The sequence below is a fragment of the Zonotrichia leucophrys genome, chromosome 27 (assembly GCF_028769735.1).
Source record: "Zonotrichia leucophrys gambelii isolate GWCS_2022_RI chromosome 27, RI_Zleu_2.0, whole genome shotgun sequence".
Lineage (NCBI taxonomy): Eukaryota > Metazoa > Chordata > Aves > Passeriformes > Passerellidae > Zonotrichia > Zonotrichia leucophrys.
The window spans coordinates 5,257,203-5,280,111 of NC_088196.1; the positions used below are offsets into that span (position 1 = coordinate 5,257,203).

Here is a 22,909-nt window from a genome sequence, read left to right on the forward strand (position 1 = left end):
TCAGCACTGGGATCACTGCAATCAGCACTGGGATCACTGGGATCACTGGGATCACTGGGATCACTGAAATCAGCACTGGGATCACCAAAATCAGCACTGGGATCATGGAAATCAGCACTGTGATCACTGAAATCAGCACTGGGATCACTGAAATCAGCACTGGGATCACTGAAATCAGCACTGGGATCACTGAAATCAGCACTGGGATCACTGAATTCAGCACTGGGATGGAGGAATCAGCACTGGGATCACCAAAATCAGCACTGGGATCACTGAAATCAGCCCTGGGATCACAAATCAGCACTGGGATCACTGAATTCAGCACATGGGATCACTGAATCAGACTGGATCAGATGAGGAAGATCAGCACTGGGATCACCGAAATCAGCACTGGGATCACTGAATTCAGCACTGGGATCACAAATCAGCCCTGGGATCACTGAATTCAGCCCTTCCCAGGCTGTCCCTCTGTCAGTGACACTGGAGCCACCCAGGGACGGGTGGCACAAGGACAGTGGTTTTACTGGGAGGCCATTCTGGGATATTTCTGCTGATGGGAGGGAGGAATCAAAGCTTTTTTTTTTCTTTTTTTTTGCTCTACCAGGGATTCCATCCCTCCCTGGAGCACAGCAGCCCAACAGCTCCTGGAATTGGGGCTGGGAGTTCCTGTGGCTCTTTGGAAAAGGCCAAAGTTTGGATTCCTTCAGCCTGGAGGGGAAAAAAAAACCAACTCCAATAAAAAGGGACCTGCAATTCCAGGAAGGCTGCTCTGGGAAAAACATCTCCAGGGAAATACACTCAGCAGGTGCTTTATGTACAGGAACTCAGCAATTCCACGAGATACACACCAGGAAAAAATGGGAATTCTATCCAGAGGTGCTTCCAGCAGGGCTGTGGTGGCTCCAGGAGGGGTGGCAGGGACACCCAGGGACTCCCTCAGGTGCAGGAAGTGCAATTCTGGCTGTACAAGAGGAACTAAGTGAAGATCTGCTGGGTCCTAGGGAAAACTGCTGGGAGAGGGGCAAGGATGCCACTACAGCTATTGCAGGCATGGGGCAGAGCAGTGCCAGCAGGGCTGCCCCACAGAAGCATTTCCAGCGCTGTCCCAGGGCCAGGGCTGAGCCCAGGAGGGACAGAGGGACAGAGCAGGACAGCAGGGACAGGGACAGGCCCAGCAGCCACAGCTCCTCAGCTCCCTGGGGCGCCCAGAGCCCTCCAGTCCTCGCGGCCTCACTGAGGCCGAAACTGCCGAGTTCCTCAGAACTGTGGGGACACGGGGCCAGGCCAGGCCAGGCCGGTGACCCGCCCTGGGGACACTGCAGAGCCCAGCACACGCATCCTCCTCTGCTGGGGACACCTAGGTGCCCTTGGGAGGGGTCCACTTGAGGCAGCTGGGATCCATGGTCTTGTTGCTGTTGGACCTCTTGGCCTCCTTGGCGATCCACTCATCAATCAGGTCCTGGGGACAGCAGGGAGGGGAGCTCAGGGGTGACCCTGGTGGGGAATCAGCCCTGGGACAGCACCCCAAAGGCCATTCATGCCTCAAAGGAATGGCAAAATAACAGCAGAGGAACACCAAAATAACACCAAAACAACAGCAGAGTTACGCCAAAACAACACCAAAACAACAGCAAAATAACAGCAGAATTACACCAAAACAACAGCAAAACAACAGCAAAATAACAGCAAAACAACACCAAAACAACAGCAAAATAACAGCAGAGGAACACCAAAATAACACCAAAACAACAGCCAGGTTACGCCAAAACAACAGCAAAATAACAGCAAAATAACAGCAGAGGAACACCAAAACAACACCAAAATAACAGCGGAGAACCCCAGGAAGCCCTGAGTCTAAGAAGGAAAAGGAAAACCCAAGGAATTCCTGATTGCAGCAAGACAGAGGAGGAATGGGGAACCCAAGGAATTCCTGATTCCAGAAAGGGAAAGGAGAAGGGAGAAGGGAGAAGGAAAAAGGGAAAAGGAAAAAGGGAAAAGGAAAAAGGAAAAAGGGAAAAGGAAAAAGGGAAAAGGGAAAAGGGAAAAGGGAAAAGGGAAAAGGAAGCCCTGATTCCAGCAAGGAAAAGGAGGAGAACCCAAGGAATTCCTGATTCCGGAAAGGAAAAGCAGGAAGAGCCATGGAAGCCCTGATTCTAAGAAGGAAAAGGAGAACCCAAGGAAGCCCTGATTTGGAAAAGGAAAAGGAAAAGGAAAAGGAAAAGGAAAAGGAAAAGGAAAAAGAAAAGGAAAAGGAAAAGGAAAAGGAAAAGGAAAAAGGAATCCCTGATTCCAACAAGGAAAAGGAGGAGAACCCAAGGAATTCCTGATTGCAGCAAGGAAAAGGAGGAATGGAGAACCCAAGGAATCCCTGATTTCAACAAGGAAAAGGAGAACCCAAGGAATTCCTGATTCCAACAAGGAAAGGAGAACCCAAGGAATCCCTGATTTCAACAAGGAAAAGGAGGAGAACCCAAGGAATCCCTGATTTCCACAAGGAAAGGAGGAGGTGCAGGGAGGCCCCCAGGCTCACCTGTCTCTTGAGGACCAGGTGTTTGCCCTTCCAGTACTTGAGCATCTGCAGGGCCTGCAGGGTGCTGACGATGTCCACGGGGTTCACAGCGGTCTCCTGGCTGATCTCTGCAAGCAGAGCCAGCAGAGCCTCTGACACAGCCCCAGAGCCCTGGCAGCACCAGCTCGGTGCCATCCCCTCAGCAATGTGGGGCTGGGCAGGGCTGCAGGGGTTTGGGGTGCAGGCTTTGGCATCTGGAACAAACCCCCTGAGAGAAAATGCAATCCTGCTTTTCCAGGGTACCTCACATGCCCAGGAACTCCCAGGTGCCACCCAACAGAGAAATGCCATTAAAAAAAGGTAAAATATTCTCAATATTGGCTGCTGGCTTTGGCATCTGGAACAAACCCCCTGAGAGAAAATGCAATCCTGCTTTTCCAGGGTACCTCACATCCCCAGGAATTCCAGGTGCCACCAACAGAGAAATGCCATTAAAAAAAGGTAAAATATTCTCAATATTGGCTGCAGGCTTTGGCATCTGGAACAAACCCCCTGAGAGAAAATGCAATCCTGCTTTTCCAGGGTACCTCACCCACCAACAGAGAAATGCCATTAAAAAAAGGTAAAATATTCTCAATATTGGCTGCTGGCTTTGGCATCTGGAACAAACCCCCTGAGAGAAAATGCAATCCTGCTTTTCCAGGGTACCTCACATCCCCAGGAACTCCCAGGTGCCACCAACAGAGAAATGCCATTAAAAAAAGGTAAAATATTCTCAATATTGGCTGCTGGCTTTGGCATCTGGAACAAACCCCCTGAGAGAAAATGCAATCCTGCTTTTCCAGGGTACCTCACATGCCCAGGAACTCCCAGGTGCCACCAACAGAGAAATGCCATTAAAAAAAGGTAAAATATTCTCAATATTGGCTGCTGAAGCCATTTTTTTTGTTAAAATTAATATTCTAACACACAGCTGGATGAAGCTTTTTGCTGAATATTTTTTATATTGTCATTTTTTTCATCAAGCAGCCAATGAATCTTTTAAAATGCTGCACATGGCCCATCTCTGCTGGTGGCAGGGCTGGGAAGGAGCCATTCCCAACAGCCCATGGAATGAATTCAGTGCTCCACGAACCCCTGGGTGGGTGAGGCAGCCTGAGAGGCTCAGGGATGATCCCAAACCCCAAAGTGACCTTTGATGGAGATCTCCTTGCCCTGGAAGTTGTGCAGGTACCGCAGCAGAACCTCCTTCCAGTAGCTCCTGTAGCTGATCAGGCCCAGGTCGGACAGGGGACGCTCTGGGGAGCCAACCTTCTCCTCTACCTTAGACAGCAAATAGCCTAAAAATATAAAAATAACCCCATTTAAACGACCCAGAAACGAGGGTGGGAGCTGCTCCAGCATGGCAGCAGCCAGGTGAGATTTCCTGGTGGAGCTGGAGGGATTTTTGGGCAGAATTTGCCCCCACACTCACTGAAGTCAATGAGCATTTTGCCATAGCCTTGTCTCATGTACTGGGGCATGGTCAGGATGCAGGACACGTTGTAGTTGAGGAAGGAATTCTTCTCCTGGAAACAAGAGCAGACAGCAGGGAAGTCAGAATTTTTACTCCTTTAGCTGTTTTATTTTAAAAGAAATCATGGTGATTTCTTTTAAAATTTATTTTTATTTTAATATTTATTATTATTTAATATTTATTTTCATGTATTTTTCTCCACATTCCTTCCCAGTTTCCTTCTCCCCAATGAAGACACCACTCTGCTTCCTGGCAACTCCAATTCCTTGGAGCTGGTTTGGTTTTTGCTGGGAATGAGAAAAGATGGAGCAGCACAGCACCAGCAATCCCTCAGCAAACACAACAACCCTGCCATAGCTCAGCCTTGGACTTTCATCTGCTCCCAAAAGCAGCAAATCCTGAGGCTGCCAAAGGGATTCAGTGCTCATGAGGGGCCTAAATCCCATTTTAGTGAGTGTTTTGCACTGACCTTGGAGAAATACCCGATCAGGTGGCAGCCAGTGTTGTCAGCCTCTGTCATGACGTAGAAGAGGAAGGGTTCCACATCATAATAAAGGGTTTTGTGGTCCAGGAAAAGCTTTGCCAGCAGACACAGGTTCTGACAGTAGATCTGGGCACAGAAAAGAGATGCAGGTGTTTACCCCAGTGAGATACCCCAAACATGGGCAAAACCACCTGGGAAAGGACAAAAATCCCTCAGAATCATCTGAGAAATGATGTGGAAACGGAGCAGCTGGGCCAGGAAACAATTCCATTGGTGATGGAGCCTGGATCCGGCCCCTCACCTCTGCTGGGTGAGACACAGAGGGAGCAAAACTCCTGCAGGAAGGGCCCAACTGCAGCAGCCCCTCCGTGAGCAGGGCCACAGGGCCACCCTGGCTGTGTGTGGGGCCACCCTGGCTGTGGTGGGTTCTTAAGTTTGTTAGTTTGCTCCCCCCATTTTCTGTATTAAATGGTTTCTTCCTTTCCCAGGACCCTGCCAGTTAGGTTGCTATGGAAATGAAACTGCTCCTCCCTTGGTTTCTCTTATAAAGTGAAAGTTGTTTCCTCCTTGGGGTCAGTCAATCACCCCTTTTCTCCTCCCAGGTTTCGAGAATTTTCTTTTCTCTGGGAGTTATGGTTGGCTGTAGCCCCGGAGCCCCTCCTATGATTTATAACAGTTGGTTACTTTAGTATATCAGTTATGTTTCGTACCTCCAAATATGTATTTCTATTGGATAGCCGGGTTTCCCTGCCTTCTTCCCCCCTTTTCCCTTAAAACCCTCTCCTGCCCCCTGTTCGGGGCCATTTGCTGGGTGTTTCCCCTCCTTGTTGGTTCTTCTGTAATAAACCGACAGTTTACCCCCAGCAAGTGGTCGCCTCCTGATTCGTCTCTCACCGCGCTGCTCCGAGCTATCCCCCAGCTCAGCCCGAGGCCAAGACGCCGAGGGGGGCTGGCTTCAGATGCACAGGGGCCCTGGCCTTCACCCCTCACCAGACAGCCGGATTCCAGGGCCGTGGTCGCCCCCGCGCACACCCTGGTGCCACTCACCTTGTTTTTCTTGCCATCCACCTCGAAGACAGAGATGGAGCCCTTGCGGTAGATCTCGTCCCCCGGCGGGTGCTTCCAGACACACTTGGCCTGGGACAGGGACAGAACGGGGCTGTCACTGCTGGCCTGGGGACAGGGAGCTGCTGCAGGGCACAGGGAGCTGCTGCAGGGGACAGGGAGCTGCTGCAGGGCACAGGGAGCTGCTGCAAGGGACAGCAGCTGCTGCACGGGACAGCAGCTGCTGCAGGGCACAGGGAGCTGCTGCAGGGACAGGGAGCTGCTGCAGGGCACAGGGAGCTGCTGCAGGGCACAGGGAGCTGCTGCAGGGCACAGGGAGCTGCTGCAGGGACAGCAGCTGCTGCAGGGCACAGGGAGCTGCTGCAGGGCACAGGGAGCTGCTGCAGGGCACAGGGAGCTGCTGCAGGGGCACAGGGAGCTGCTGCAGGGGCACAGGGAGCTGCTGCAGGGGACAGGGAGCTGCTGCAGGGCACAGGGAGCTGCTGCAGGGCACAGGGAGCTGCTGCAGGGACAGGGAGCTGCTGCAGGGGACAGGGAGCTGCTGCAGGGCACAGGGAGCTGCTGCAGGGGACAGGGAGCTGCTGCAGGGACAGGGAGCTGCTGCAGGGCACAGGGAGCTGCTGCAGGGCACAGGGAGCTGCTGCAAGGGACAGGGAGCTGCTGCAGGGCACAGGGAGCTGCTGCAGGGACAGGGAGCTGCTGCAGGGGACAGGGAGCTGCTGCAGGGGACAGGGAGCTGCTGCAGGGGACAGGGAGCTGCTGCAGGGCACAGGGAGCTGCTGCAGGGGACAGGGAGCTGCTGCAGGGCACAGGGAGCTGCTGCAGGGGACAGGGAGCTGCTGCAGGGCACAGGGAGCTGCTGCAGGGGACAGCAGCTGCTGCAGGGGACAGCAGCTGCTGCAGGGGACAGGGGGCTGCTGCAGGGGACAGGGAGCTGCTGCAGGGCACAGGGAGCTGCTGCAGGGCACAGGGAGCTGCTGCTGGGGACAGGGAGCTGCTGCAAGGGACAGGGAGCTGCTGCAGGGGACAGGGAGCTGCTGCAGGGGACAGCAGCTGCTGCAGGGCACAGGGAGCTGCTGCAGGGCACAGGGAGCTGCTGCAGGGGACAGGGAGCTGCTGCAGGGCACAGGGAGCTGCTGCAGGGACAGGGAGCTGCTGCAGGGACAGGGAGCTGCTGCAGGGGACAGGGAGCTGCTGCAGGGCACAGGGAGCTGCTGCAGGGGACAGGGAGCTGCTGCAGGGCACAGGGAGCTGCAGCCTGGCCTGCCACTGCAACCCAGCCAGGCCAGCCTGGTGTCAGACACTGCCGTGTGCATGAGCTGAGCCTGGCTGGGCCATTCCCAGTGGGACTGAGCCCTCCCTGACCCCATAGCAACATTTCCAGTGGGAATGAGCCCCCCTTGACCCCACAGCAGCATTCCCAACAGGCTTGAGCCCTCCCTAGTCCCACAGCAGGACTGAGCCCTCCTTGACCCCACATTAGCATTTCCAACAGGAATGAGCCATTCCCTGACCCCATAGCAGGACTGAGCTGTTCCCTGACCCCACAGCAGCATTTCCAACAGGAATGAGCTCTCCCTGACCCCACAGCAGCATTTCCAACAGGAAGGAGCTCTCCCTGACCCCACAGCAGCATCCCCAACAGGACTGAGCTGTTCCCTGACCCCACAGCAGCCTTTCCAACAGGACTGAGCCATTCCCTGACCCCATAGCAGGACTGAGCTGTTCCCTGACCCCAGAGCAGGACTTCCAGCAGGAATGAGGTGTTTGCTGGTCCAACAGCTGCCTCCTCAGCAGGTCTGAGCCATTCCCTGACCCCACAGCAGCATTTCCTACAGGAAGGAGCCCTCTCTGACCCCACAGCAGGCTCCCCAACAGGAATGAGCCATTCCCTGACCCCATAGCACAACTGAGCCCTTCCTGACCCCACAGCAGCATTCCCAACAGGACTGAGCCCTCCCTGACCCCAGAGCAGCCTCCCCAGCAGAACTGAGCTGTTCCCTGGTCCCACAGCAGGACTGAGCCCTCCCTGACCCCACAGCAGCATTCCCAACAGGATTGAGCCTCCCTGGTCCCACAGCAGCCTCTCCAGCAGGACTGAGCTGTTCCCTGACCCCACAGCAGGACTTCCAGCAGGAATGAGGTGTTCGCTGGTCCCACAGCAGCCTCCCCAGCAGGACTGAGCCATTCCCTGACCCAGAACAGCCTCCCCAGCAGAACTGAGCTGTTCCCTGACCCCATAGCACAACTGAGCCCTCCCTGGTCCCACAGCAGCATTCCCAACAGGACTGAGCTGTTCCCTGACCCCAGAGCAGAACTGAGCCCTCCCTGACCCCACAGCAGCATTTCCTACAGGAAGGAGCTCTCTCTGACCCCACAGCAGCCTCCCCAACAGGACTGAGCCATTCCCTGACCCCAGAGCAGGACTGAGCCCTTCCTGACCCCAGAGCACCCTCCCCAACAGGAATGAGCCATTCCCTGCCCCACAGCAGCATTTCCTACAGGAAGGAGCTCTCTCTGACCCCTCAGCAGCCTCCCCAGCAGGACTGAGCCCTCCCTGACCCCACAGCAGCATTTCCAACAAGACTGAGACATTCCCTGCCCCACAGCAGCCTCTCCACCAGGATTGAGCCATTCCCTGACCCCATAGCAGGACTGAGCTGTTCCCCGACCCCATAGCAGGAATGAGCCATTCCCTGACCCCATAGCAGGACTGAGCTGTTCCCTGACCCCACAGCAGCATTTCCAACAGGAATGAGCCATTCCCTGACCCCATAGCACAACTGAGCCCTCCCTGACCCCACAGCAGCATTTCCAACAGGACTGAGCTCTCCCTGACCCCAGAACAGCCTCCCTAGCAGAACTGAGCCATTCCCTGACCCCAGAGCAGCCTCCCCAGCAGAACTGAGCTGTTCCCTGGTCCCACAGCAGGACTGAGCCCTCCTTGGTCCCACAGCAGCATTTCCAACAGGAATGAGCCATTCCCTGACCCCATAGCACAACTGAGCCATTCCCTGACCCCACAGCAGCATCCCCAGCAGGACTGAGCTGTTCCCTGACCCCACAGCAGGACTGAGCCTTCCCTGACCCCACAGCAGCATTTCCTACAGGACTGAGCCCTCCCTGACCCCACAGCAGCATTTCCCACAGGAAGGAGCTCTCTCTGCCCCCTCAGCAGGCTCCCCAGGCCCCAGCCCTCACCATGTGCCTGCGCAGGATGGTCTGGCTCTTCATGTACTTGAGGCAGAACTCGCACATGTAGAGGCGGCCCAGGCGCGCGTACTCCTCGGGGTAGGGCGAGTGGTACCACGTGTCCAGCTCGTAGCGCCCGAACGCGATGGTCTTGATCATGTTGCTGCCCTCGGTGATCTGCCCCTGCAGCCTCAGCTTCTCCTGCCCCGGGGGGAAAGCAGGGAGAGCCAAAACGTGAACCCCGAGCAGCAGGAGGGGAATTGGGATTTGTTTTCCTGGAGGAAATCTGTGTTGAGTTTTTTGGATTCGTTTTTCATTAAATTCCTACAGCTGCTTGTCACTCCCTGCTCCTTTCCTGATCTCCAGGGACAGGACATGAGGGCTGTGAGAGCAGCTGAGGGAGCTGGGGGTGTTTGTCCTGGAGAAAAGGAGCAGGAGAGACCTCCTGGCTCTCCATAACCCCAACAGGAGGGTGCAGCCAGCCTCTGCTCCCAGGGAACAACAGGACAGGAGGACACGGCTCCCAGCTGTGCCAGGCTGCCCATGAGGAGGAATTTCCTCCCAAAAAGAGGGACTGGGAGTTGGAAGGGGCTCCCTGGAGGTGTTCAGGAAGGCCTGGATGTGGCCCTTGGTGACAAGGTGGTGTCAGGTCACGGTGGCACAGGGTGAGCTCAGAGGGCTTTTCCAGCCCAGTCCATCCTGTGGCTCTGTGACACAGCCCAGGGCTCTGCCCCAGGTGCCCCAGCTGGCCCAGGAAAGCATCAAAGGATCCTTTGATCCCTCTCTGGAATGGGATGTGGCTTTGGGAGGCTCCTCAGGAGCTGCAGCAACACCAGCCCATGAACTCAGTCACACGCTGAGGCTGAGGTGGCTTTTGCTGTCACCAGCCCTCAGCAGGGACACTGAAGCTGTCCTTGTCCCCTGGGAGCACCCCTGGAATGTCACCACACATTCCTGAGCGCAGAGCTCAGCTCCAGCACTCCCTGGGGACAGCTGGTACCCCTCCATGCTGCCTTCCAGGTCCCACAGAGCCCTGGGGCTGTGCTGGGGCAGGGTCTCACCAGCTCCCAGAGCCCCCTGGGGCAGGGTCTCACAGAGCCCCCAGGGCTGTGCTGGGGCAGGGTCTCACCAGCTCCCACAAAGCCCCCTGGGGCAGGGTCTCACAGAGCCCCAGGGCTGTGCTGGGGCAGGGTCTCACCAGGTCCCAGAGCCCCCAGGGCTGTCCCTGGGGCAGGGTCTCACCAGGTCTCACAGAGCCCCCAGGGTGGTGCTGGGGCAGGGTCTCACCAGGTCCCAGAGCCCCCAGGGCTTTGCCTGGGGCAGGCTCTCACCAGGTCCCACAGAACCCCCTGGGGCAGGGTCTCACCAGGTCCCACAGAGCCCTGGGGCTGTGCTGGGGTAGGGTCTCACCAGGTCCCACAGAGCCCAGGGGCTTTGCCTGGGGCAGGGACTCACCAGGTCCCAGAGACCCCAGGACTGTCCCTGGGGCAGGGTCTCACCAGGTCAAAGATCCCCAGGGCTGTGCTGGGGCAGGGTCTCACCAGGTCCCAGAGCCCCCAGGGCTTTGCCTGGGGCAGGGTCTCACCAGGTTCCACAGAGCCCCCTGGGGCTGTGCTGTGCTCACCAGGTCCCACAGAGCCCTGGGGCTGTGCTGGGGCAGGGTCTCACCAGCTCCCACAGAGCCCCCTGGGGCAGGGTCTCACCAGGTCAAAGAGCCCTGGGGCTTTGCCTGGGGCAGGGTCTCACCAGGTCCCAGAGCCCTGGGGCTTTGCCTGGGGCAGGGTCTCACAGAGCCCCCAGGGCTGTCCCTGGGGCAGGGTCTCACAGAGCCCTGGGGCTGTGCTGGGGCAGGGTCTCACCAGGTCCCACAGAGCCCCCAGGGCTGTCCCTGGGGCAGGGTCTCACCAGGTCCCAGAGCCCCCAGGGCTTTGCCTGGAGCAGGGCCTCACCAGCTCCCACAAAGCCCCCTGGGGCAGGGTCTCACAGAGCCCCAGGGCTGTGCTGGGGCAGGGTCTCACCAGGTCCCAGAGCCCCCAGGGCTGTCCCTGGGGCAAGGTCTCACCAGGTCCCACAGAGCTCTGGGGCTGTGCTGGGGCAGGGTCTCACAGAGCCCCCAGGGCTTTGCCTGGGGCAGGCTCTCACCAGGTCCCACAGAGCCCCCTGGGGCAGGGTCTCACCAGGTCCCAGAGCCCCCAGGGCTGTCCCTGGGCCAGGGTCTCACCAGGTCCCAGAGCCCCCTGGGGCTGTGCTGGGGCAGGGTCTCACCAGGTCCCACAGAGCCCCCTGGGGCAGGGTCTCACAGAGCCCTGGGGCTTTGCCTGGGGCAGGCTCTCACCAGGTCCCAGAGCCCCCAGGGCTTTGCCTGGGGCAGGGTCTCACAGAGCCCCCAGGGCTTTGCTGGGGCAGGGTCTCACAGAGCCCCCAGGGCTTTGCCTGGGGCAGGGTCTCACCAGGTCCCAGAGCGCCTGGGGCAGGGTCTCACAGAGCCCCCAGGGCTGTGCCTGGGGCAGGCTCTCACCAGGTCCCACAGAGCCCTGGGGCTTTGCCTGGGGCAGGCTCTCACCAGGTCCCACAGAGCCCCCTGGGGCAGGGTCTCACCAGGTCCCAGAGCCCCCAGGGCTGTCCCTGGGGCAGGCTCTCACCAGGTCCTCGGAGGCGCGGGCCTGGGCCCTGCGGAACAGCTCCAGGTCGTACTCGCTGGTCAGGTTCTCCAGGAGAGGCTCCCTGGTGTTGCCATAGGTCTGCCTGTGCTCCTGGAAAAACACAGCACAGCTGCTGGGTCCTGCAGGAGGACTGGGAGAGCCAAACTCCATCCCAAGGGGAATGAAAGGATAAAATTCCTGATTTTACCATGTATTTCTCTTTCTGCTCCTTGCTGAGCCCTGAGTTCCTCTTCTTCCTGAGCTCAGCCACCTTCTCCTTGTAGCGCAGCTGCCTCTCTGTGGGGGCCTGAAAAAACCCCAGGTGGGGCCCTGAGAGGCTGCAGCCCCCCCAGAGCTCCCCATTCCCTGCCCACCCCAAGGAATTCCACGCTGGTGCCATTCCATGGGGTGTGAACAGATCCTCTGCTAATCACAGGGCACTGCAGCTGCAGCCCAGGAATGCAAAGCAGGAAATTTTCCTTCCACCACAGGACAGGGTGAGCTCCGTGCTGGGGAACAGCTCCCAGCTGACTCAGGGACTGGGAAATGTCATTGCCCTGCTTTGGCTCTCTGCTGCTTACTCAGAGGGAAATTGCAGTTTACAGCTCTGCAGGAATTCCTGCAGATCCAAACCCAGGGGAAGGATCAGCTCTGCCTGCTCCCACCTCACTGAGGGGATGCAGGGAATTTCCCCTCTGGAATGGCAGCAGGGCAGGCTCAGGGCTGCCCCAGCAGCTCCCAGGGTGTGCAGAAGGGAGCCCAGGCCCCAATTCCCGTGCTGGCAGCTGGGGCTGTGCCCTCACCTGGTGCCTGGTGGCGTGCCTGTTGTTGTCATCCTGCCTGTGGGCCAGCATCCTCTCCTCAATCTGCTTGTCCCGGCTCTGTGCTCGCACCTGGAGGCCAAAATTCACCTGTCAGGGCTGCAGCCACCCCCTGTCACCCCCTGTCCCTCCAGGTGTGACACACAAACGCTGCTGCCCCACAGCCAAGCACAGCAGCACGCAGGAGTGAACTGTTTGCTGCTCACACATCACAGGGCTCAGCATTTTACCCTAAAAATCCCAAAGGAGGGGAAATCAGAGGGCAGAACCATTCAGGTGTACCTTGCACTCATCTGCTGAGAGGTTGTGGTACAGAGGGCACCCCGAGATGGAGAAGTGGCGCTCGTGCTTCCCGGTCAGGTGTCCTGCAAGGGGTCAGAAAAACAACAAAACCTGTGAGAAATGGTCCTAAAGAGGTGGAGGAAGTGTCCCATGTGGGCAGATCCCCCAGTGGGATAGGGGGGAACTTCCTGGTTAAAAAGGAAGGAAAAGCTTTCTCACTCTAAACCAAAGCAGCCTGGGATGGGAGTGCAGTAATTTGGCACTGAAATCCTGTTTGTGGCAAAAACCAATTCCCTGCCCACAAATGTGGGATTTTTCCTCCCACACCTGTGCTCACCCTCCTATCAGGTTCCTCTGGAACCTGATCTGACTGGGGAAGAGGAGGAGGAAATTTCCTGGTTTGAAAAGGAAGGAAAAGCTTTCTCACTCCAAACCAAAGCAGCCTGGGATGGGAGTGCAGTAATTTGGCACTGAAATCCTGTTTGTGGCAAAAACCAGTTCCCTGCCCACAAACCTGGGATATTTCCTCCCAGACCTGTGCTCACCCTCAGGATCTGACAGGGGGATAGGAGGGGGAAATTTCCTGGTTAAAAAGGAAGGAAAAGCTTTCTCACTCTAAACCAAAGCAGCCAGGGATGGGAGTGCAGTAATTTGGCACTGAAATCCTGTTTGTGGCAAAAACCAATTCCCTGGCCACAAATTTGGGATTTTTCCTCCCACACCTGTGCTCACCCTCCTATCAGGTTCCTCAGGATCACTGACAGGGGGATAGGAGGAGGAAATTTCCTGGTTTGAAAAGGAAGGAAAAGCTTTCTCATTGTAAACCAAAGCAGCCAGGGATGGGAGTGCAATAGTTTGGCACTGAAATCCTATTTCTGGCAAAAACCAATTCCCTGGCCACAAATCTGGGATGTTTCCTCCCACACCTGTGCTCACCCTCAGGATCACTGACAGGGGGATAGGAGGGGGAAACTTCCTGGTTAAAAAGGAAGGAAAAGCTTTCTCATTGTAAACCAAAGCAGCCTGGGATGGGAGTGCAGTAATTTGGCACTGAAATCCTATTTCTGGCAAAAACCAATTCCCTGCCCACAAATCTGGGATTTTTCCTCCCACACCTGTGCTCACCCTCCTATCAGGTTCCTCAGGATCTGACAGGGGAAGAGGAGGAGGAAATTTCCTGGTTTAAAAAGGAAGAGGGCATTCCCTGCCCCTCACACAAAGCCAAAGCAGCCTGGGATGGGAGTGCAATAATTTGGCACTGAAATCCTGTTTGTGGCAAAAACCAATTCCCTGCTCACAAACCTGGGACTTTTCCTCCCACACCTGTGCTCACCCTCCTATCAGGTTCCTCAGGATCTGACTGGGGAAGAGGAGGAGGAAACTTCCTGGTTTAAAAAGGAAGGAAAAGCTTTCTCATTGTAAACCAAAGCAGCCTGGGATGGGAGTGCAGTAATTTGGCACTGAAATCCTGCTTGTGGCAAAAACCAATTCCCTGCCCACAAATCTGGGATTTTTCCTCCCACACCTGTGCTCACCCTCAGGATCACTGACAGGGGGATAGGAGGGGGAAACTTCCTGGTTTAAAAAGGAAGGAAAAGCTTTCTCACTCCAAACCAAAGCAGCCTGGGATGGGAGTGCAGTAATTTGGCACTGAAATCCTGCTTGTGGCAAAAACCAGTTCCCTGCCCACAAATCTGGGATGTTTCCTCCCACACCTGTGCTCACCCTCAGGATCACTGACAGGGGGATAGGAGGGGGAAACTTCCTGGTTTAAAAAGGAAGGAAAAGCTTTCTCACTCTAAACCAAAGCAGCCTGGGATGGGAGTGCAGTAATTTGGCACTGAAATCCTGCTTGTGGCAAAAACCAATTCCCTGCCCACAAATCTGGGATTTTTCCTCCCACACCTGTGCTCACCCTCCTATCAGGTTCCTCAGGATCTGACAGGGGAAGAGGAGGAGGAAATTTCCTGGTTTAAAAAGGAAGAGGGCATTCCCTGCCCCTCACACAAAGCCAAAGCAACCTGGGATGGGAGTGCAATAATTTGGCACTGAAATCCTGTTTGTGGCAAAAACCAATTCCCTGCCCACAAATCTGGGATTTTTCCTCCCACACCTGTGCTCACCCTCAGGATCACTGACAGGGGGATAGGAGGAGGAAATTTCCTGGTTTAAAAAGGAAGGAAAAGCTTTCTCACACTAAGCCAAAGCAGCCAGGGATGGGAGTGCAGTAATTTGGCACTGAAATCCTGTTTGTGGCAAAAACCAATTCCCTGCCCACAAATCTGGGATGTTTCCTCCCACACCTGTGCTCACCCTCCTATCAGGTTCCTCAGGATCTGACTGGGGAAGAGGAAGAGGAAATTTCCTGGTTTAAAAAGGAAGGAAAAGCTTTCTCACACTAAGCCAAAGCAGCCAGGGATGGGAGTGCAGTAATTTGGCACTGAAATCCTGTTTCTGGCAAAAACCAATTCCCTGCTCACAAACCTGGGACTTTTTCCTCCCACACCTATCAGGTTCCTCATCCTGTTGAAGCCCTAAAGCAGATAGCCTTCCAGAAGTAATGGGTTAAAACATGGAATGAGAGGCATGTAAAGAAGAGCCTAGCACTAGAACACACGGAGAAAGCACAGCACTAGGAAAACAGAGCAATAAATTAGATAAAAGGTAGAGCATCATGACAGGGGAAGAGGTAAGTATAAGAAAAACTAATAAGCTAAGCAGGTTTAGAGCCAGCAATGTCAAAACGACCCTAAGGGTTTTGCCAAGCCACGAGATCTAAGCCAAGTACACCGGGAATTGACCAAATTAAGAAAAGAGTTCAAAAGTTTAAAGAGGAAGACTCATCGGAAAGACCCCGTCTATGATGAAAGCAACAAGAACGACCACCTGAAAATTCCCCAAAAGAGATGTCTCCACCTACGCTCCGCCCACGCTCCGCCTACACCATACCCCATATGAATATGCATGATTATGTATCTGATCTGATGTAATCCTATACCCAAAATTGTATATAAGGCTTGCTTTTGCTATGTGAACTCAGAAATCCATTTTGTGATTTCTCCGACGCGTCGCTAATAAAAATACCTCCTGCTTAATTGACTTAAGCTGAGTCTGATTAGGCAGTCACTCTGCCTGTTTGGGGCAAAATTTGGCATCACTGTCACCTCCCAAAACAGAAAAAAAACCCTCCAGGATTAACATCTTTGTATTTATGCCTCCTATCCCATCCCCAGACCCTTCCTTGGCATTCCTGCCCCAATTTGTTTCCAGGATTCCCCCCAGCCAGGGCTGCCAGGCCGGGGCTCACCCAGGGAGTTGCAGCCGGGCGTGGGACACTTCATGTTGAAGTTGTAGCTCTCGTGGAAGCGGCGGCGCTTGGGCCGGTGCGAGAGGTCGCTGCCCGAGTCCTTCAGGGACATGTCCTTGGCCAGGCTCTCGTCGTGGGACACGTTGGGGCTGGAGATGTCGATGTCCGACTCCGAGGAGGGCGCGTTGCCCGTGGGCGTGCGCGGCGGGGACTCGTCGTGCTCGGCCGCGTTCTTGGTGTCTGGGTGGGAGCACAGGGGACAGAACTGAGGGGAGAGATCCCAAAATCGCTCCCAAAAACCCTCCCAGAAACGTGTCAGGGGCTGCACGGAGCCTCTCCCACCCTGGGAGCAGCATTTCCTGCCCTTCTACGTACCAATGGAGCATTCCCTGCCTCTCTGGGCACCAGGGCAGCATTCCCTGCCCCTCTGGGCCCCAGTGCAGCATTCCCTGCCCCTCTGGGTGCCAACAGAGCATTCCCTGCCCCTCTGGGCCCCAGTGCACCATTCCCTGCCCCTCTAGGTGCCAGTGCACCATTCCCTGCCCCTGTGGGTGCCAACAGAGCATTCCCTGCCCCTGTGTGCCCCAATGCAGCATTCCCTGCCCCTGTGGGCACTAACAGAGCATTCCCTGTCCCTGTGGGTGCCCATGCCCCATTCCCTGCCCCTCTGTGCCCCAGTGCACCACACCCTGCCCCTGTGGGCACTAACAGAGCATTCCCCGCCCCTATGGGTGCCCATGCCCCATTCCCTGCCCCTGTGTGCCCCAGTGCACCATTCCCTGCCCCTGCGGGCACTAACAGAGCATTCCCTGCCCCTGTGCATGCCAATGCAGCATTCCCTGCCCCAGTGCAGCATTCCCTGCCCCTGTGGGCACTAACAGAGCATTCCCTGCCCCTGTGGGTGCCCATGCCCCATTCCCTGTCCCTGTGGGTGCCCATGCCCCATTCCCTGCCCCTGTGGGTACCTCTGTCCGAGAAGTCCACGGCCTGCTCGGTCTCGGAGCCCGAGGAGCGGGTCTGGCGCAGCGGGTATTTCTTGGGGGTGACAGGAGCTGGCTGCTGCTGGCTGCGGGTCACCCTGCGCGTGGAGTACACCGGCTCGTCCGGCCCGAACGGCGCCGCGCTCCGCACCGGGCTGGAGTCTGTGCACGCAGGGGGAATGCAGGGTTACACACGGGGACAGCGCGGGGACACCATGGGGACACCACAGAGACCATGGGGACACCACAGGCACACCATGGGGACACCATGGGGACACCACAGAGACCATGGGGACACCATGGGGACACCACACAGACCATGGGGACACCATGGGGACACCACACAGACCATGGTGACACCATGGGGACACCATCGGGACACTGCGGTCACACCATGGGGACACACCACGGGAACCACAGGGACACCATAGAAACACCAAAGTCACACCACAGGGACACCGTGGAGACACCACAGAAACCATGGGGACACAAGGAGGACATCACAGGGGCACCACAGTCACACCATAGGAACCACAGTCACACCATGGGGACACCACAAGAACCACAGAAACACCACAGGAACCATGGGGACACCACAGTCACACCATGGAGACTCCACAGTTACTCTGGGGGGGCACCACAGGAACCACAGGGACACCATGGGGACACCATCGGGACACTGTGGTCACACCACAGGGACACACCACAGGAACCACAGGGACACCATAGAAACACCAAAGTCACACCACAGGGACACCGTGGAGACACCACAGAAACCACGGGGACACAAGGGGGACATCACAGGGACACCACAGTCACACCATAGGAACCACAGTCACACCATGGGGACACCACAAGAACCACAGAAACACCACAGGAACCACGGGGACACCACAGTCACACCACAGGAACCATAGGGACACCACAGGAACACCACAGTCACACCATAGAAACACCACAGTCACACCACAGGGACACCATGGAGACACCACAGTAACCACAGGGACACAAGGGGGACATTACAGGGGCACCACAGTCACACCATGGGGACACAAGGGGGACATTACAGGGACACCACAGTCACACCATGGGGACACCACAAGAACCACAGAGACACCACAGGAACCATGGGGACACCATCAGGACACTGCGGTCACACCATGGGGACACACCACGGGAACCACAGGGGCACCATAGAAACACCACAGCCACACCACAGGGACACCGTGGAGACACCACAGAAACCACGGGGACACAAGGGGGACATCACAGGGACACCACGGTCACACCATAGGAACCACAGTCACACCATGGGGACACCACAAGAACCACAGAAACACCACAGGAACCATGGGACACCACAATCACACCACAGGAACCACGGGACACCACAGAGCACCACAGGAACACCACGGTCACACCACAGAGACACCACGGTCACACCACAGGAACCACAGGGACACCACAGAGACACCAAGGGGACACCACGGTCACACCACAGGGACACCGTGGAGACACCACAGTTACACCATGGGGACACAAGGGGACATCACAGGGACACCACAGTCACACCATGGGGACACAAGGGGGACATTACAGGGACACCACAGTCACACCATGGGGACACAAGGGGGACATTACAGGGACACCACAGTCACACAAGGGGGACATCACAGTCACACCATGGGGACACCACAAGAACCACCACAGAAACCAGGGGGACACCACAGTCACACCATAGGGACACAAGGGGGACATCACAGGGACACTATGGTCACACTACAGGGACACCACGGGGACACCATAGGAACCACAGTCACACCATGGGGACACCACAAGAACCTCAGAGACACCACAGGAACCATGGGGACACCACAGTACACCATGGAGACTCCACAGTTACTCTGGGGGCACCACAGGACCACAGGGACACCATGGGGACACCATCGGGACACTGCGGTCACACCATGGGGACACCGTGGAGACACCACAGAAACCACGGGGACACAAGGGGGACATCACAGGGACACCACGGTCACACATAGGAACCACAGTCACACCATGGGGACACCACAAGAACCACAGAAACACCACAGGAACCATGGGGACACCACAATCACACCACAGGAACCACGGGGACACACAGAGACACCATGAGGACACCACGTCACACCATAGAGACACCACGGTCACACCACAGGAACCACAGGGACACCATAGAAACACCACAGTCACACCACTGGGACACCGTGGAGACACCACAGTTACACCATGGGGACACAGGGGGACATCACAGGGACATCACAGTCACACCATGGGGACACAAGGGGGACATTACAGGGACACCACAGTTACACCATGGGGACACAAGGGGGACATCACAGGGACACCACAGTCACACCATGGGGACACCACAAGAACCACAGAAACACCACAGGAACCATGGGGACACCACAGTCACACCATAGGGACACAAGGGGGACATCACAGGGACACCATGGTCACACTACGGGGACACCATGGGGACACCACAGGCACACCACAGGAACCACAGTAACACCATAGGGACACCACAAGAACCTCAGAGACACCACAGGAACCATGGGGACACCACAATCACACCACAGGAACCACGGGGACACCACAGAAACACCATGAGGACACCACGGTCACACCACAGAGACACCACGAGGACACCATGGTCACACCACAGAAACCATGGGGACACCACAGAGACACCACGAGGACACCACAATCACACCACAGGAACCATGGGGACACCACAGGAACCATGGGGACACCAAAATCACACCACGGGAACCACGGGGACACCACAGAAACACCACGGTCACACCATGAGACACCATGGTCACACCACAGAGACACCATGAGGACACCACAATCACACCACAGGAACCATGGGGACACCACAATCACACCACAGGAACCACAGGGACACCACAGAGACACCATGAGGACACCACGGTCACACCACAGGAACCATGGGGACACCACAATCACACCACAGGAACCATGGGGACACCATGAGGACACCACAATCACACCACAAGAACCATGGGGACACCACAATCACACCACAGGAACCATGGGGACACCATGAGGACACCACGGTCACACCACAGCACCCTCAGGTCCCTCCTGCCCCACACTGACCAATGCCCCGTGGCTCTGTCCTGCCCATATCACCATGCTCCCACCTTGCTGATAAAATCTCAGCACACTTGGAGCAATCTGGAGTGCCACCAGCTTTCTCCAGGTTTAACAACTTAATTGACCTGTAATTACTGCCCAGCTCTCATTTGGAGAAGCAAAGATCTCTTTGTTTAGATAAGAACCATCAGCGTTTAGATAAGAACTCATAACCCTTGGATTGCCTGTGGTGTGGAGCTGCACCTGGGATTTTGTGTGTGGGGCTGCAAGAGCCTTCTCCTGGTTTAAAGAGAAGCTTTTCCCTGGTTTAAAGAAGATCCTTTTCCCAGTTTAAGGAGCCTTTTCCTGGTTTAATGAGGAGCTTTTCCCCAGTTTAAGGAAAAGACTTTCCCTGGTTTAAGGAAAGGCTTTTCCCCACTTTAAGGAAGATCTTTTCCCCAGTTTAAGGGGGAACCTTTCACCAGTTTAAGGAGGAGCCTTGCCCTGGTTAAAGAAAGATTCTTTCCCCAGTTTGAGGCAGAGTCTTGCCCTGGTTTAAGGAGGAGCTTTTCCCCAGTTTAAGGAAATTAAATTTTCCCTGGTTCAAAGAGGAACCTTTCTCCGGTTTCAGGAGAAGCTCTCTCTACCCTGTGAGCTCTAACTGAGCTTTTCCCTGGTTTAAAGAAGAACCTTTCCCCATTTTCAGGAGAACCTTTCCCCGGTTTCAGGACAAGCCCTGCCGTACCCTGTGAGCTCTGGCTGAGGCGGGCCGAGGAGCGGGTGACACGGGCGGATCTCCGGGAGGTGCCGTCGCTCTCGGAGCTGTCCGTGTGCTCGGGGTCCGTGGAGAAATCTGAGTCCTCCGTCCCATCCGAGCTGCTGCCCGCGTTCCTCTGCAACGGCACACGCTGCGCTCAAAAACTGCACGTACTGCTAAAAACTACATAAAACGAGTGAATATTGCAAGGGTGACCCGTGTGGTTTAGCCCAAGTCAAGGACTCTTTTTTTCCTTTTCTTTTTGTGTCTCCTGCTCTGCCAGTGAGGAGTTTCCAAAGCAAACCAGGACAGGGGATCCCTCACAGCCAAAGGGATGCTCCCAGCACAGGGTGCCATTCCCAGGATATAAACTGCAGGAATTATCAGAATTATCCCAAAGCAGGGGCAGCAATCTGGATGTCAGAAGGGGGTCTGGCATCAGTCAGCAATTGCAATTTTTTTCTCCTTTCCTTTTCTGTTATCACCTTTATTTAACATTTTTACAGTATTTTACATAATCTCTCATTACTAAACAGTTCATACACCAACCTAAAACCTTTAATTTTGTTCCCCCCTCAATTCCAGGCTTGTGCCTAATTTCGTGAGGGGACACCGAGGGTCTGGGGGTGGCGGCAGGTGCCGGTGGGGTTTGGCGGCGGCTGCGGGAGCGCGGGGCGGGCAGGGCCGTGAGGGGGCGGCGATGGCGGCGGCCGTGAGGGGAGTGGGGGGGGCGCGGCCGCCATGAGGGGATGAGGGGGGACTGGGGGGGGCGGCTCGCGCCGGTGGCGGGAGCGCGGCCCCCGCGCCGCTTTGTTTTGCACCCAGCGGAGCCGCGCGGGCCCCAGCCAATCACAGCGCGCGTGGGCGGGGCCTAAAGGGAGGCACACCAATGGCAGCTGGAGGAGCAAAAAGGCGGGCCCGATCAAGCGTGATTGACAGCGAGAGGCAGCCAATCAACGCGAGGCTTGCTCCCACGGCAACGCCAACCGCGGGGGGGCCGAGTGCGGCGGGGGAAGGGAGAAACAAGGCTCGCGCGGGGAGGTGACCGTTGGGGGCGGAGATGGATAGCCGCAGTAGCCAATCAAAGGCCAGCCCGGCATGCAGACCCGTCCAATCGACGGCCAGCTCTCCGAGCGCGTGTCCAATCGGAAACGGCAAGGGGCGGGCCCAGCGGCCGGCGCGGGGGAGGGGAAACGGTAGCCGTTGGGGGGTGAAGAGTGACAGGCATACCGGCCAATCAGCGCGCGGCCAGCTAATGCTCGAGCCAATCAGAGAGGGCGGGAGGCGGGCGCTGGGGGCTCAAGGCCGCTATTTTTCCCCCAGGTTTGGAGCCGGGAGAAGGCGCGGAGGGGCTAGGGAAGGGTAGAAAGCAGCGGCCCGAGCCCACCGGTCTCCCCGCCGGCCGCCTCCCGTGTTTCCCGGCCGTGCTCACCTTCCTGCGCTGCATCCTGGGCGGGGGCAGCGAGGTTGCCTGGTCCCCGGCGCCCGCGGCCCGCGAAGCGGCGGTGGCCGCCGCGGTGTTGCTGCTGGCAGACTCCGTGGTGACAGCCGTGTCCCCCGCCCTGCGGCACGTCTGCTCCTGCGGCGCCAGCCCCGCTCCCGCCGCCGCCAGCCGCTGGTCCCTGCTCGGTCCCTCACGCTTCCGCCGGGACGCGGCCCACACCCCCGTCACGTGACCGCGCGCCATCTTGGAGCCGGGCAGGCGCCGCCGGCAATGAAGCGGCGCGCCGCCATCTTGGATTGGGGCAGCGGCCGCCATCTTTGATAAGGGCGCGAGGCCCGTGGGGTGTGGCGCGCCCGTTACCGGGGCCGCCGTGTTGAGTGCGGGCAGAGCCGAGGCGGGAGAGCTCCCCGAGCTCCCTCGTGGTGTGAAGCCTCGAGAATTGCAGCACCGGCAGCTCCTCCGCGGAGCCTGTGGGAAGCGGTGCCCTGGAGGTGGGATATGTGGCCCGGGGATCGTGAATTGTGTCGGAATTCCCGTAAGAATGAGAGGAACTGTGAAGGACAAAGTGCCATGGCGGGGGTTCGTCTCTCCCCGGCCAAAGTGCTTTCCTGACTCGCTGCTCCCCGGCCGCGCCGAGCCCGGGAACCTCCCAGAGGCGCGGCTCGGAGCAGCGGGAGCGACTGAACGGCGCCCTGGGAAGGGCGGAACCGGTCCCGGCCGGGACCCGGCACCTCCGCCCCGCCGGGCTCGAACAGGGCCC

The 22,909-nt window shown here is 57.0% G+C and overlaps 1 protein-coding gene across 1 annotated transcript; it reads right to left on the bottom strand.

Annotated features, from left to right (window-relative positions):
- Positions 1-793: 793 nt before the first annotated feature.
- Positions 794-22,374, bottom strand: KAT7 (lysine acetyltransferase 7). The gene is made up of 15 exons (XM_064733531.1): positions 22,138-22,374; positions 20,694-20,841; positions 16,784-16,960; positions 15,819-16,058; positions 12,512-12,594; positions 12,212-12,301; positions 11,617-11,715; positions 11,409-11,519; positions 8,776-8,967; positions 5,557-5,646; positions 4,495-4,635; positions 3,984-4,077; positions 3,703-3,849; positions 2,531-2,637; positions 794-1,459 (listed from the first exon to the last, which is right to left on the bottom strand). Exons 1-15 carry the CDS (start codon positions 22,150-22,152, stop codon positions 1,358-1,360), a joined length of 1,836 nt encoding a protein of 611 aa, XP_064589601.1. The 5' UTR covers positions 22,153-22,374; the 3' UTR covers positions 794-1,357.
- Positions 22,375-22,909: the final 535 nt, after the last annotated feature.